The sequence below is a fragment of the Hemicordylus capensis genome, chromosome 2 (assembly GCF_027244095.1).
Source record: "Hemicordylus capensis ecotype Gifberg chromosome 2, rHemCap1.1.pri, whole genome shotgun sequence".
Taxonomy (NCBI): domain Eukaryota; kingdom Metazoa; phylum Chordata; class Lepidosauria; order Squamata; family Cordylidae; genus Hemicordylus; species Hemicordylus capensis.
In genome coordinates, this window is record NC_069658.1 from 250,894,539 (window position 1) to 250,908,377 (window position 13,839).

The 13,839-nt window shown below is 48.2% G+C and overlaps 1 protein-coding gene and 1 long non-coding RNA gene across 8 annotated transcripts in view; one reads left to right on the forward strand and one right to left on the reverse strand.

Annotated features, from left to right (window-relative positions):
- The window catches only part of LOC128343047 (zinc finger protein 420-like), a 46,175-nt gene that overhangs the window by 12,630 nt on the left and 19,706 nt on the right, over nt 1–13,839 (forward strand). For 3 of the 7 annotated variants that reach the window (XR_008315324.1, XM_053291439.1, XM_053291437.1), the window contains exon 1: nt 8,516–8,670. The exons of 1 other annotated variant lie outside the window; for it this stretch is intronic. Coding sequence is in view for 3 of the 6 variants with exons in the window: in XM_053291433.1 (XP_053147408.1) it covers nt 11,299–11,322 (24 nt within the window). In the remaining 3 variants the exon portion in view is untranslated. Of the gene's footprint in view, nt 1–8,515; nt 8,671–11,242; nt 11,323–13,839 lie in introns of those variants that run through there. 3 more of the 7 variants (XM_053291433.1, XM_053291436.1, XM_053291435.1) reach the window with 2 other exon arrangements.
- The window catches only part of LOC128343141 (uncharacterized), a 57,261-nt gene continuing 48,369 nt past the window's right edge, over nt 4,948–13,839 (reverse strand). Inside the window, exons 5-6 of the long non-coding RNA XR_008315349.1 lie at nt 5,708–5,743; nt 4,948–4,988 (exon numbers count right to left, since the gene is read on the reverse strand). This is a non-coding gene — a long non-coding RNA (uncharacterized LOC128343141). The remainder of the gene's footprint in view (nt 4,989–5,707; nt 5,744–13,839) is intronic.

Consider the following 13,839-nt stretch of genomic DNA (forward strand, 5'->3'; position numbering starts at 1 on the left):
ATCACCCGGAATCCCTTAAAATTACCAAGAATAAGCAAGAGGAGTGAGCAAATTGAATGTCTGGGAAATTCTGAACCTCCCAAAATCACTCAAAGGCATTTTTGAACACCCCCCCAAACCACTTAAATACACTTTAAATCGTGAGAAGTTGGCAGGGTCAGCAAGAGGAATGAGCGGATTGCACCTCCGAACCCTGCAAAATTGCAGAAACCTCACCCCCAATCACTAAAAAATATCTCCAAACCAAGATTTGGTTTGCGGTTGATACTCGGGTTGTGGTTGGTGAGACTGGTCACAATTTCCCAGTCATGGATACACAAAAGCGTGATTGGGAAAACCATAGTTGGCAAGGGATAACTGTATATCTAAATTAATCTAGTTAAATTCAGCTTGAGAGAGAGGGTTTTCCTTCCTCACCCTTGCCATTCTTCTGCCTCCCAATCATGCTTACACTTAAGAAAGTTGTTCTAGGATACAGAGATGAAACATTTATTTGGAAGTCAATCAGTAGAACAGAGGCTTCATTCACACCGAGCAGAAGAGGCAGTAGAACTCTTGCTGGATTGTATCACTTCAGATGGCCAGAGGTAGATCACATCATCAAATGTGCCTCTCTGTTGTTGTTGTTTTAAACCTTGCATGTAGAAAAATAGTATGTCAAGGCAACGAGTTCTAGCCTACATAAGCTGTGACAGTTAGAGCTACAGGGCAGAGTAACTGGAAGTTAGAGGCAACGGGTCAGGGTCTGAGCTGTGTTGGGCCTGATTTGCTGGCAGTTAATCCCGACCAATTTTGCATGCTGCTGCACAGAACTTGACAACATTGTGTTAATAGAACTGGAAGCGTAGCTGGTAACAATTGTGTGTTATGAAGGGGTTGCTGTCAGAGAGTAGTAGGGAGCCGTAGAATTGGTCGTGAACTGGCAAGTGGCTTAAGTAGTGAGAGAATAAGAATATTATAGATGTCTTTATAAAAATAGGCAATGAAGGAGGATGTGCTTGGTGGTTTCAACTTGCCCGGAGTCTTAGGGGCACAGATGTTCCAAGAAAAGGGTCTTCCTAAATATTCTGTCTAACACAGCCGAAGGGAGGGCATAATAATCTACTTGAGGGTTTCCCAATATACCCTGCCTAAAGGCTCTTAATATATAGTAAATGGATAATTGTGTGAACCAACCCATACGTGCAAGTTCATGTGCTTTGGATCTGGATGTTAGCTACTTCAGTACAATACTAGCTGGGCCGGGCGCAGAGCATCTGTGCCTCTGGCCAGTCCACCCACCTTTTTCTTCCTCCCCCTCGCTGCTTTCTGGCCACCACCCCCACCACTTTTTTGCTGGCCCGCTTCTTCTCTGCCCCCCCCCCACTTTAGACTGGTGGGCCAGCCAGCTGGCTTCTTCTCTCCCCCCCCCACATGCTTCTCCACACACACACTCGCCACCGCTTTTAGGCTGGCAGGCCGGCCAGCCTGCTTCTTCACCGCACCCCCGGCCGCTTTTTGGCTGGCAGACCGGCCTGCTTCTTCTCCGCGCCCCCACCCGCCACCGATTTTAGGCTGGTGGGCCAGGCAGCCCACTTCTTCTCCCCCACTCTGCTGCTTTCTGGCCGGCAGCTGGCCGCCATTTTTTTCACTGGCCTCTACAGATAGCCACCGTGACTATCTGGCAGCTCTCTGAACCCTTGCGAGAGCTGCTACGCATAGGATTAGCCATGGGTCCATCTTAGAGAATTAGATAGATAGATAGATAGATAGATAGATAGATTTGATGTCCTGCAGTGCTTCTCAACATTTTTGGAGTCATGGACCAGTATATTATTCATGCACAGTTTCCTGGACCAGCAGTTAGTAAGGCGGTCGCCTCCCCTCACCCCAAACCCCACCCCCAGGCACCCCCCCAAAAAGAACAATTTCGGGCAGCTCTCCGGAGCTCATTTCCAGGCAGCCCTCATTGCTGGATAATGTTCATTTCAAGCAAGTGAAATGAAGGTTATCCAGCAGCGAGGACTGCCTGGAAATGAGCTCCGGAGAGCTCCCGGTGGCCCTCGCAGGTCCAAAATTGTTTTTTGGGGGGGTGATTTTTACTAGTGATGCCTCACGGACCAGTACCCAATGCTTCGCAGACTGGCACCAGTCCACAGACTGGTGGTTGAGAAACACTAGGTGTGCAGTTGTAATGACTCAACTATATAACAAGCTGCTTGTAAACTTATCTTTAATATATTACGGTAAATTCCTTTACATTGGGGTTCCCAATGTTGGGTCCCCAGATGTTGTCAGACTATAACTCCCATCATCCCCAGTGGCTGGGGATGATGGAAGTTGTGGTCCAACAACATCTGGGGACTGAATGTTGGGAATCCCTGCTTTACACTATATACACTCATGCATTGAGCAGGAGGCTGACAAGATGGGCCTTTAGCTTGATCCACTAGGAACCTTCTGATGTTCTTAAACCACCAACACTACACTTTCTGAACTCTTGTCTTGACAAGATATTTTGTGGGTTGAGGAGTAATCAATATGGAATATGGCATTTCTTATACACATTTTCCCTCTATTGTTCTTGCAAGACTTGTGTCCATAGTACAGCACTTTGCGGATATCAAGATGCCTATTGTATTCACTTTGAGGTCTTCCCCCAAGCCCCGCATATGATTTTTGCATTTATCCATTACTTTTAACTCAGATAGAATTGTATTAAAAACAAGTAAATTTTAGCCCGTTGAATAACGGGTGCTAGGAAGGGAAGGGGCCGAAAACCACCCTCCCGCCCTCCCAGCTGCCCGACTTACCCTTCCACGAACCCCCCCCCAAAGGAATAAGGGCCTCCGCGGCCGCCGGAACTGCCCTCCTGCCCTCCCAGCTGCCCGAGCCCTACTCACCCGAGTCAGCCCGCAAGAGCCGGGCGAAGTGCAAGCATGTTTTCAAAAGGTACAGAGAGGAGCTCGTGAACAGAGCTCCTCTCTGTGCTAAGTCTCTTCCTGAACTGCACCCAAGAGCAGCTGGGAGGGCGGGAGGGCAGTTCTCGGCGGCGGCGGCAGCCCTTATTCCTTTGGGGGGGGGTGCAGGGAAGTCGGGCAGCTGGGAGGGCGGGAGGGTGGTTATCGGCTGTGGCGGCGGCGCCGCCAGCCTCTATGCCACGGCCGGTCTCCCCGGCCGGGCAAGGGCCCCAAGCTGCCCGGCTTCGGCGGTGGCGCCAGGCCTCGGCGGCGGCTCCGCCGCCACCTCAGCTGGCTTCCCCCGCCGCCTCCTCCCCCCGCCCGGCTTCGGCAGCACGGCCATGGCTCCGCTGCTGCCTTGGCCGCGCCGTGTCCTCTGGCCGAGGCGGCGGCTTTGCCGCCGCCTCGGCCAGTGTCCCCCGCCGCCGCTTACCCGGCTTCTTCGGGCGGCCGCTTCTGGCCGCCCAAGATGGCCACCGGGTGCTGGCGGTTGTGTCTCCCTGGCTCTGTTCTGGGCATGCGCTTTGCGCATGCCCAGAACAGGCCAGGCACGAACGCACGCTTGGTGTCCGTCCACGGACGGACACCAAGCGTTTTATTAGAGAGGATAGGTTGTCTTCCAAGATGCAGAGGGCAAATCTTGTAGTGTACAATGTAGTCGGGATTCTCTGGGGTGAATATATTACAGATATAGGGCATTATTTTATTTTATTTTACAATTCTTATTAAACTTGTTTTAAAACAGTACCACCAATGAGTTGTTCTACATATTTCTATAAAGGCAATAATGTGTCATTTATACAACACTTTAGAAAAAGCAAAGCTTTCAAAGATTTTCAAATATTCTGCGTACATTAGCTCAGAAACCCTGTAAGGTAGGCCATATTACAAATGAGGACGCTGAGAAAACAACAGCTGTCCTAAGACCACAATAAGGCTATTCTCACGACTAGCCAAAACCAGGCTAAGGGAGCCCAGCTGGTTGTGAGACTCAAAGGGAGCCATGCAGCTCCCAGTGGCGGCACGGTGGAGAACCCTCTTAAGTGGCCCGCTGCTTAATCCAGGTTTCGGGTGCAGGAGCGTCCGGAAAGCAGGTTAAACTATTGTGTGTTGGTGCAGTGCGGCTCTGCACTGCACTGACTCACAAGTAGCCTCCCACCTGGGAGGCTACACCAAGGCAGTGCCTTATGGGACTTCTGAGGGCCAGGAGGTCCCCGAACCCCGCCACCCCAACCAGCTCCATGACGGAGCTGGTAATTGTCTGGGCGGCCGATCCAGTCATCCAGGGAGGGCTCCTTGATCATCTGCAGGTCAAACCCGCTTCCTCGCAACCCCCCTTTCGGCTGTACACACTGCTCGTGTGTAGAGCCCTCAATGAGTTTTCATGTCAGGAGTCAGATTTTTGTGTAAGTCACAATAGTCACAATTGTATCGCACCCTTTCTTCAAGGAGTTCGGGCAGTATCTTCCCCTTCATCTAAATTTTGACTCAGGGCAAGGACCTATCCATTTATATACTGTACTTAATTTTAACTTGTAAACCACTTTCTCACCCTTAGGTCTCAAAGCGGTTTACAATAAGCTTAAAAACATAAAATATAAACAAATCCAGTATAAACCTCTGCTAACTTGGCAAAGAGGCACCTTTTAATGTGGTGATTCTCTTTATTTAGCAGGGGGAGAGTAACTGGCCCTCTCCACCCCCAGCACAGTACCTGCAGTGACTGTTGCTGGTGTCTGTCTTATGTTTCTTTTTAGATTGTGAGCCCTTTGGGGACAGGGATCCATCTTATTTATTTATTATTACTCTGTGTAAACCGCCCTGAGCCATTTTTGGAAGGGCGGTATAGAAATCGAATAAATAAATAAATAAATAATGAATAAATAATGAATAAATAATATAAAATATTACTAAAACAGAGCAGTTATCAGTAGCCAGACCATAGGTCTAAGACATAAGAAATTACATATATCAGGCAGCAATCCACCCCCAAAGTCAATCACCTGAAAGAATGGATAAAGAGGATAGTTTTCAATCATTGTTGAAACACTGGAAGAGAAGGAGAGAAACAAAATAAACACAAATGCAACTGTGCTGGGGGGGCAGCCACGGAGAAGGCCCTGCCCAGTACGCATGACACACTCAGCTGGAGGCCAGGCTTCCCACAACAGTCTTGTAAGGTGGAAGACTGCCCTAGCTGGAAGCAGGCAGTCCTTCAGGTACTTAGTGCCCAAGCAATGTTCCCTCTAGCAAGGATTCCCAGATGTTGACTACAACTCCCTAAGCAAAGGCTATTGCAGCTGGGGATGCTGGGAGTTGTAAACAACATCTGGGAATCCATGTTAGAGGGAGCACTGTGCCCAAGCCATTTAAGACTTTGAAGATAATAACTAGCATTCTGAGTTGAACCCAGAAGCTAACTGGCAGCCAGTGCAGTGCCTTCAGACTTGGGGTAATATAATCCTGACAAGAGGCCCCAGTTAGTACTTAGGCCACCACATCCCGCACTAGCTGCAGCTTCCAGATGCTCTTCAAAGGCAGCCCACTTAGTGGCGCTGCTTGCAAGGGTCAGATCAGTCCCAAAGGGTGGCTCCAGAGGCAACTTCTTGCTACCACGCTGGTGCCCCAGTAATCTGCCACCTGAGACTGTCTGACCTCGCCTCATGAAAGGACTGCTCTTGCTTCTGTCCGCCTCTGCTACACATCATCATCAACCACCCCACCCCACCCCACCATTTCAGTATGCAATAAAAGACTGGTCAACACACCTGTCCATCACTTGGTGACTTTAGGGTCTTGAAAACCTGGGGAGAGTGAACATAAGAACAGCCCTGCTGGATCAGGCCCAAGGCCCATCTAGTCCAGCATCCTGTTTCGCACAGTGGCCCACCAGATGCCTCTGAAAAGCTTACAGGCAAGAGATGAGGGCATGCCCTCTCTCTTGCTGTTGCTCCCCCGCAACTGGTACTCAAGAGGCATCCTGCCTTTGAGGCTGGAGGTGGCCTATAGCCCTCCAACTAGTAGCTGTTGATAGACTTCTCCTCCATTAAGTTATCCAAGCGAAAAACTGGTCTTGCAGTAGCAAGCATTATTTATTTAATATATTTATATATTTAACATATGTTTATACCGTCGAAAACTTCCGTCTCTGGGCGGTTTACAAGATAAAAACAAATTTTTTTCATTATCTCCCTCACTCTGGGGGGTTGCCAGAGAGAGGGATGAACACGGGCCCCCTCTCCCCTAGCTACACCCCCTGCTCTGAGTGGCAGCCATTCGAGGAACAGGGAGAAAGTGCACACACTCGCAGGTGGGTTGGGGGGAGAGGGTACCTCCTCCCAGCCCTCACACCTCAGAGTGGCAGCTGCACTGCCACGGCTGGCTAACTACAGAGGGTGGGGTGTTTGGGCAGGAGAGGGGGCACGTAGGCAGAGGTGCACCTAGGTAATTTTGGAGCCTGGACCTAAAGGCCTTTGGAGACCACCACCCCCCACCACCACCGCAAATTAAGCATAATTATGCTCCACTAGGCAAACACACCACTGGGACAGACTAAAGTGGATTTGGGGCGGGGGACAGGGGCTGTGGAAGCCTTGGACTTCAGCCCTGAAGTCCAGGGGTAAGAACACCTCTGTGTGTGTGGCCTGGGGGAGTGTGGGGTTTGGGGGCAGTCACCCTACCCAAAGAACAGGCCAGCCATTCCCCTTGCAGGGCTGCTCAACTTTGGCCCTTCTGCAGCTGTTAGCCAACAATTCCCAGAATCCCTGGCTACTGGCCACTGTGGCTGGGGATTATGGGAGTTGTAGTTCAAAAACAGCAGCAGGGGGGGGCCCTAAGTTGAGCAGGCCTGCCTTATGGGATTTTATTTTTATTTATTTATTTTATTTTTACATTTCTATACCGCCTTTCGTTAAAAGAAAACCCCAAGGCGATTTACAAAAATTAAAACATACAATAAAAAGCAATAAAAACATCAAGCAATAAAAACATCGAACAATAAAAAAATCAAGCAATAAAAACATATAACACAGATAAACACAGGGATAAAAACAATACAACAGATAAAAACACACAGAAGCAGCAGTAAAAACAATTATGTAAAAGCCTGGGTAAAAAGCCAAGTCTTTAAAAGCTTTCTAAAAGCCGTGATGGAGTCCGAGGAACGAATGGCCGCTGGGAGAGCATTCCAAAGTCTAGGAGCAGCAACAGAGAAGGCCCTGTCCCGAGTGCACGACAGCCGGGCCTCCCTCATTGTCGGCTCCCGGAGCAGGGCCCCCTCAGATGTCCTCATCAAGCGGGCAGCAACCCTTGGGAGCAGGCGGTCCCTCAAATACCCCGGGCCCAAAGCGTTTAGGGCTTTAAAGGTCAAAACCAGCACCTTAGGATGGGACCATAGCTCAGAGGCAGGGCATTGGCTTGCAGGCAAAAGGTCCCAAGTTCCATCCCTTGCATCTCAAGTATGGTTGGTAAAGATCCCGGTGGGAAACTTGGGAGAGCGGCTGCCATTCAGTGCAGACAATACTGAGCTCGATGGATGAATGGTCTGACTCAGGATCGAAGGCAGGGGTGTAACAAGGCTGGAGTGGGCCCAGAGACAAAATTTTAAAATGGGCCCCTTGCTGATACACACACACACTTCACAATATATAGTCATGTGAATTGCCTCTGGGGGGCCCCTTGAGGCGTGGGGGCCCCCAGGCAGCCGCCTCCCCTTGCCTAATAGTTACGCCCCTGATCGAAGGAGGTTTCCTGTGTTCCTTTGTTCCTAACTGCCTCTCACACGATAGGTACAAAAAGAGGCCTGTCCTAACTCGCATCTGTCAAGTACGGCAACAGCATTATGGAACCCACGCGGCAGCAGTGCCTCACCAGCTCTGCAGTTTCTCTGCAAGGTTCCAGCATTTTTCACAGAGAGGTTGCAAGAGAGAGGCAGCCCCCCAGGTATTCTGTGCCTGAGGCAAGGTGCCAGCCAGACACTCCCTTGTCCCTCCCAAGCCGGAGAAGCGGAGAGCAGCCTCTTTTCAGAGGCGGGGACAGGCAGGGAGGAGGGCGGGTTGCCAGCAGCCTCCTTTTCTCTCCTTGTGCTCCTCACAAGCTTTGCAAAGAGTACGAGAAGAGGTGCACCTTGAGAAGCTGGCAAGGGGATCGGTCCCAAAGAGCTACTCCAGTGGTGGTGCTGGAGAGGGGGGCACCTTCTCATCCTGCTGCTGGCATGCCAAAGATCTGCTACCTCCTGAGGTGATTGCCTTGCCTCATGAAATCACCGCCTCTGATTAAACATTATACATAAATGTTCGAGTTATCCTTCACCAAACTATAGTATTGTAATACGATTCAGGGGAAAATATTATATGCACATTCCCCCCCCCCGCCGCCCCCTGCATGCTTTAGCTATCTAAGGTTGCAACATATCACTCTGTCTGCTTTTCCTTCTGCAAATAGCACAATCCTGGCTTTGTCCACAAGGTTGCACGGGAGGAAGGGAAATCACCAAAGGAGGTGAAAGAAGGCTTCAATGGCTGCTAGTGAGCATGCTCGAAGTCTGAACGGAGCATGCTCTGTTGCATTGGGTCGAGGTTAAGGAAAGGAAACTTGCTGAATGCGTCCTAGACTTGCTTGCCGCTGGAATTGCATCCAAGAAGAACCGGTTTGATCTTCCTTCCTTTGGGTCTTCTGCTGAGTTTGGGCAGGAGAGGATGGTTGGGCTGCTACTACTGGCATAGGAAACGGGGTATGGAAATGTCTCATTTTGGCTGAAGAGCCCAGTTGCTCGCCTCTCCCTGGTTTGATTGGGCCTTAAGGGACACTGCCCACCCTCCACGCCCTCTTAGGGTTGCCAACTCTGACTTAAACTATTCCTGGAGATTCCCACCACCACCCCAGTAAATTCTCCAATATTTTTCACAATATGAAGCCATTAATATCGCCAGGATTGCTTTTAATAATTACCGGAAGGTATTTGCCTATTCCTGAGGACTCTTGGTCAATCCTGGAAGGTTTGCAACCCGGCACCCTTCTTTCCTGAAGTTCTATTCTGGTTTCCTCATCTCCCCCCACCCCCAATTTTGAGATCTATCAAGGCATTGTTTTAATTTTATTGATCAGTTTTACATATAGTCTTAAAGGGGGGGAATCATAACCAAGAAGTAGCAATAATGCAGCAAGATGTTAACTTTATAGGAGATAAGTACTGGACACAAGACAACCAAAAAAATAAAATAAAAAGGGGCTATTATTCTTATTTCAGAAAGAAAGAGCATCCTTCTAAACTATACAACATCTCCTAGAACCATGAAAGATATCTGGATGTTTGTGTATGATATAAAAGGAAAAAGGATATAAAAGGAAAACAATATCAGGGCATTAGTTCTTCCTGTTCTCTAAAAAATACCCTGCATATTTCTTTATACAGCTGCTGTTTAATTCATGCATTAAACTGAGGCAGTGAGTTAGTCTCATTTGCAGATGGCGCCAAATTATTCAGGATAGCAAGATCGTTTTATACCAGAACACAGCCCCTATAATAGCCTTTCATTGCTGAGGTGCAATTCGCATGGAAGACTGCTCTTTTTAGATTTTAGATTGTGAGCCCTTTGGTGACCAGGATCCATCCTATTTATTTGTTTGTTTGTTTGTTTATTATTTCTCTATGTAAACCCCTTTGGAAACTTTTGTTGAAAAGCAGTATATAGCGGTATATAAATATTTGTTGTTGTTTGTTCAGGCCTTTGGCCAGTGAGTAAAGGTAAAGTGTGCTGTCGAGTCGGTGTTGACTCCCGGTGACCACAGAGCCCTGTGGTTGTGTTTGGCAGAATACAGGAGGGGTTTACCATTATCTCCTCCTGCGCAGTATGAGATGATGCCTTTCAGCACCTTCCTATATCTCTGCTGCTCGATATAGGTGTTTCCCATAGTCTGGAAAACATACCTGCGGGGATTTGAAATGCCAACCTCTGGCTTTCTAATCAAGTCATTTCCCCACTGTGCCTAGCCCTCTAATTTCCTTGTAGATAGCTGTAGCTGTGTTTGTTCCCAGGATGAAGAGTGACATACAAATGCAAATAATAGCTAAAGAAATAACGCCAAAACTTTTTTTAAAAATGAGCAAGTTAAATTGTGTCGATACATTAGTACTACAATGTTTGTAATTTTAGACTTACACAAAATTAGTAATGTTAAAGAGAGAGAAATGTAGGAGGGAAACTATGCTTAAATTCACTTCATGGTCTGTGAAGCCTTTGACAATGCAGTGCAATCCAGTGCTTTGGGCTATAAAGGAACTTTGTGGTTTTTTGAGCGGGTTATTTGTTTGACTTTTGAGCGTGTCTGGTTTAGATACTGCTACTTTTCACATAACTGACTTTTGGAATTCATGGCTTAGATGGTGTGAAAAGGAGATTAGACAAATTTCATAGAGGAGAGGTCTATCACTGGCTACTAGTGATGATGGCTGTGTAGAATCTCCATGTTCAGAAGCCATTTACCTCGGAGTACCCAATCCTGGGGAGTCACAGCTACTGCTCTGAAGCCCTGCTTGGAGGCTTTCCAGAGACATGCAACTAATCACTGTGGGAAACAAGATGGCGGATTTAATGGATCTTAGGTCTAATCCAGGGGGCTCTTCTTGCATTCTTATTTGCTAACTGCATTCAGCTGCTGGAACAGATCCAGTGTCCCAGAAGTATTCATTGAACTAATCTGCTTGTGAGTATTTTGTAGTGTGGCTGTTCACACAACACAAGCCACCTGGGGTAAATGAACCGTAGATTTGTTTAACGTTGGCTAAACACCAGGTTAAAAAGTTGGGCTATCGTGTTCTGGAGAGCAGGGCTACCTGGGGTAGCCAAGATTATTCACACAACATGAGCTGCCTGGGGTAACCCAAGGTGCTTGTGTCATGTGAATAGCCTCACTACAGAATACTTGCAGGCAGATTGGTTCAATGCATGCTTTGACAGGCAAATGTGAGAACCATCGCCACTGGGTTAAAAGGCTTCCCCCTGGCCCACCGCCATTTCTGGCAGTGAGCCAGAGAGAAGGAGTGGCACTGCTCTAATGAGAGAAGCCATGGAGCGGGATGCTCTGGGATACGGTGGGGGAAGTCCTCCTACTCTCAGCTCTGGCCTTCGCCACATCACTGCTCATGTGGGAGCATGGCGGAGGGTCAGATGGCTCATTAGCTGAAGAAGGCAGGCAAGTTCCTGCCTTCCCCGCAGCCCTTCCGAGCAGTGGCCAGAGGTTGTGTGAACGACCTCAGTGTGTGCTAAAGGGTGACATAATGATCTTACTTCCTGCCTTCACAGAAAGTGGATTGACTTCTCTGTTGGCTGTCAGATTTTTCCATCCGATTGGGGGAAGAATGACTGCAGAGGACCCGAGTCAGGTAGGAGGATTATTTAAAGCAGCTGTGCAAAGGAATGCAGGCAGCAAGATGGCACAATCAATCTCTCTCTGCCATCAGTGCTGAGACTTACCAGAACCGCTTCTTTAAACCTCTAACCCCAGAACCAATGCAAATGTGCAGGATCTCCTGTGTTATAGTTCTCCTTTGGGACCATACCACCTCAGAATGCATGTTGGAGATTGCTTATTTGAAAACTCTCTCCTGTCATTCTCTCTCTCTCTCTCTCTCTGGAAAGCTAACCTGTCGGAGAGAATGCCATGTTTGCTGTTCAGTGGTGTGAGAGGGCTCTAAAAGGTAAAGTGTGCCGTCAAGTCGGTATCGACTCCTGGCGACCACAGAGCCCTGTGGTTGTCTTTGGTAGAATACAGGAGGGGGTTACCATGGCCATCTCCCATGCAGTATGAGATGATGCCTTTCAGCATCTTCCTATATTGCTGCTGCCCGATATAGGTGTTTCCCATTGTCTGGGAAACATACCAGCGGGGATTCAAACTGGCAACCTCTGGCTTGTTAGTCAAGTCATTTCCTCGCTGCACCTTTGGGTGGCTGAGAGGGCTCTACCATGTCAGAAAAGTGATGTTAGAATATGTTCCAAAGAATACTGTGTTAGGGTTCGGACCAAGTTATAACCCCCACCCCAGCCACTTTACCAGGTGTGATCAGGGGCATACCTATAATTGAAAAATGGGGAGGGGAAAATTCCTTTCGCCATGAGTAGGGATGGGTGCTGGCTGGGATACAGCTTGCTCTACACTCTCCCCCTCCCACCGCCCCAACTCTCTGTCTCTCACACTGTTGGCTCCTGTGAGCTTTAGCTTCAAGTGAGACAAATCCTGTCAGGGAGCGGACTTTCAAGCAGCATCCATCCCTCCTTCATCTCCTCTGGACTGGCTGGCTAGTGCTCAGGTTCAGCCCTCAGCCTGACTGACAGGTTCAACAGCCAGGAAAATGTCACTGAGCTGCTCCATCCCCTGAGGGGAATATCTTAGAGTGCTCACATTTCTAGTCTCCCTTTCATATGCAACCAGGGTGGACCCTGCTTAGCTAAGGGAACAAGTCATGCTTGCTACCATGAGACCAGCTCTCCTCTCCAAAATGCTGGCTGACACTCCTCACCATTCTTTCTTCCCTCCTGAAGCCAAGACAGATCTGAAGATCTGCTGTTAAAGGAGCTTTGGGATTCTTTTGGAATCCTGCCCTCATTAAAAAGGGGCTAGTGAGCAGAAGGTGGGAAGGTGAAGAAAAATCTTCACTTTCCCCCCCCAGGTCCCACTCCAGCCTTGCTACACCTGTGGGTAAGATACTCTTAGAGCAAGCCTGCACAACATAAGTCCTGGAAGCCCAATCTGGCCCACAGGGATTTTTCTGCTGGCCCATAGGTAGGAATATCCTACAGCAGCAGCAGGGGCCATTAAAAGATCTTGGCCTCTCTTATTGACGAGCAGCACTGGCTCAATGCAGTTGGCTGCTCAAGAGCAGATGTCTCCTGATTGTGGGCCAGAGCCCACCGACGTCATCTTCCTTTCCCCTCACCTTACCCCACCCTGACTCCAACTTCTGCCCCCTCACCTTCTCTAATATTATTAATGATTTTAGTGCAATAATTAATGAGCTGGAAATTTACCTCAGCCTCACACACCAAGTTACAGTTGTTTCTGACCCACCTTGGCATTTGAGCTGTGCCTCTCTGCCTTTGGGCCCTACTGCGCGTTACAAGAAATGCATTCCCGGGCCCTCAAGTCTGCTTTTTACAAAAAATTTAAAGGAGTGGAAGGTCCAGTCATAGACTCTTAGCACATCATCTAGCCTGGGTCTCATTATGACATCTTCTCCATGGCTAAATTGTTTGGATTAATACTTTTTCTTGAGGGCCAAACTGCACATTATGTTTGGATATCCGTGATTGATCCCTGGATTTCTCTTTCTTCCTTTCTCATTAAATTTGGTCACTAATGTGATCAGGGAAGCAGAGTGGAGGCCAGGTGTGTTTAACCCAGGCCTGCTCATGTTTGGCCCTTCTGCAGGGGTGGCTTACAATTCCCATAATCCCTGGTCATTGGCTGCTGTGGATGGGGATTATGGGAATTGTAGTCTAAAAACTGCTGGTGGGGAGGGGGGCCGTGAAGCTGAGCAGGCCTGATTTAACCTCTTCTCTCCATGGATTTTAAATCATTCTCTCTCATCTCACAGACTGCTGTTTGCCTTGTGAAGGGGTAAAAATAGGCATGATACAAGTGACTGAATTTGTTCCTCCCACACTGCAAATATTCATTATTTGATTTAGTTTTGATTTTAACTGTTAATTGATTTTAATTGTTTTTATTTGTTGTAAACCACCCTGAGCCATTTTTGGAGGGGTGGTATATAAATCAAATAAATCAAATTTAAAAAAATTATTGCATACTTGCGTAAACAAACATGTGTCCATCAAATGATGCTAGGCTGGTTTACAAGAACAAATAATGGCTGCAATGATGAAGAAAAGGACTCAAAGTA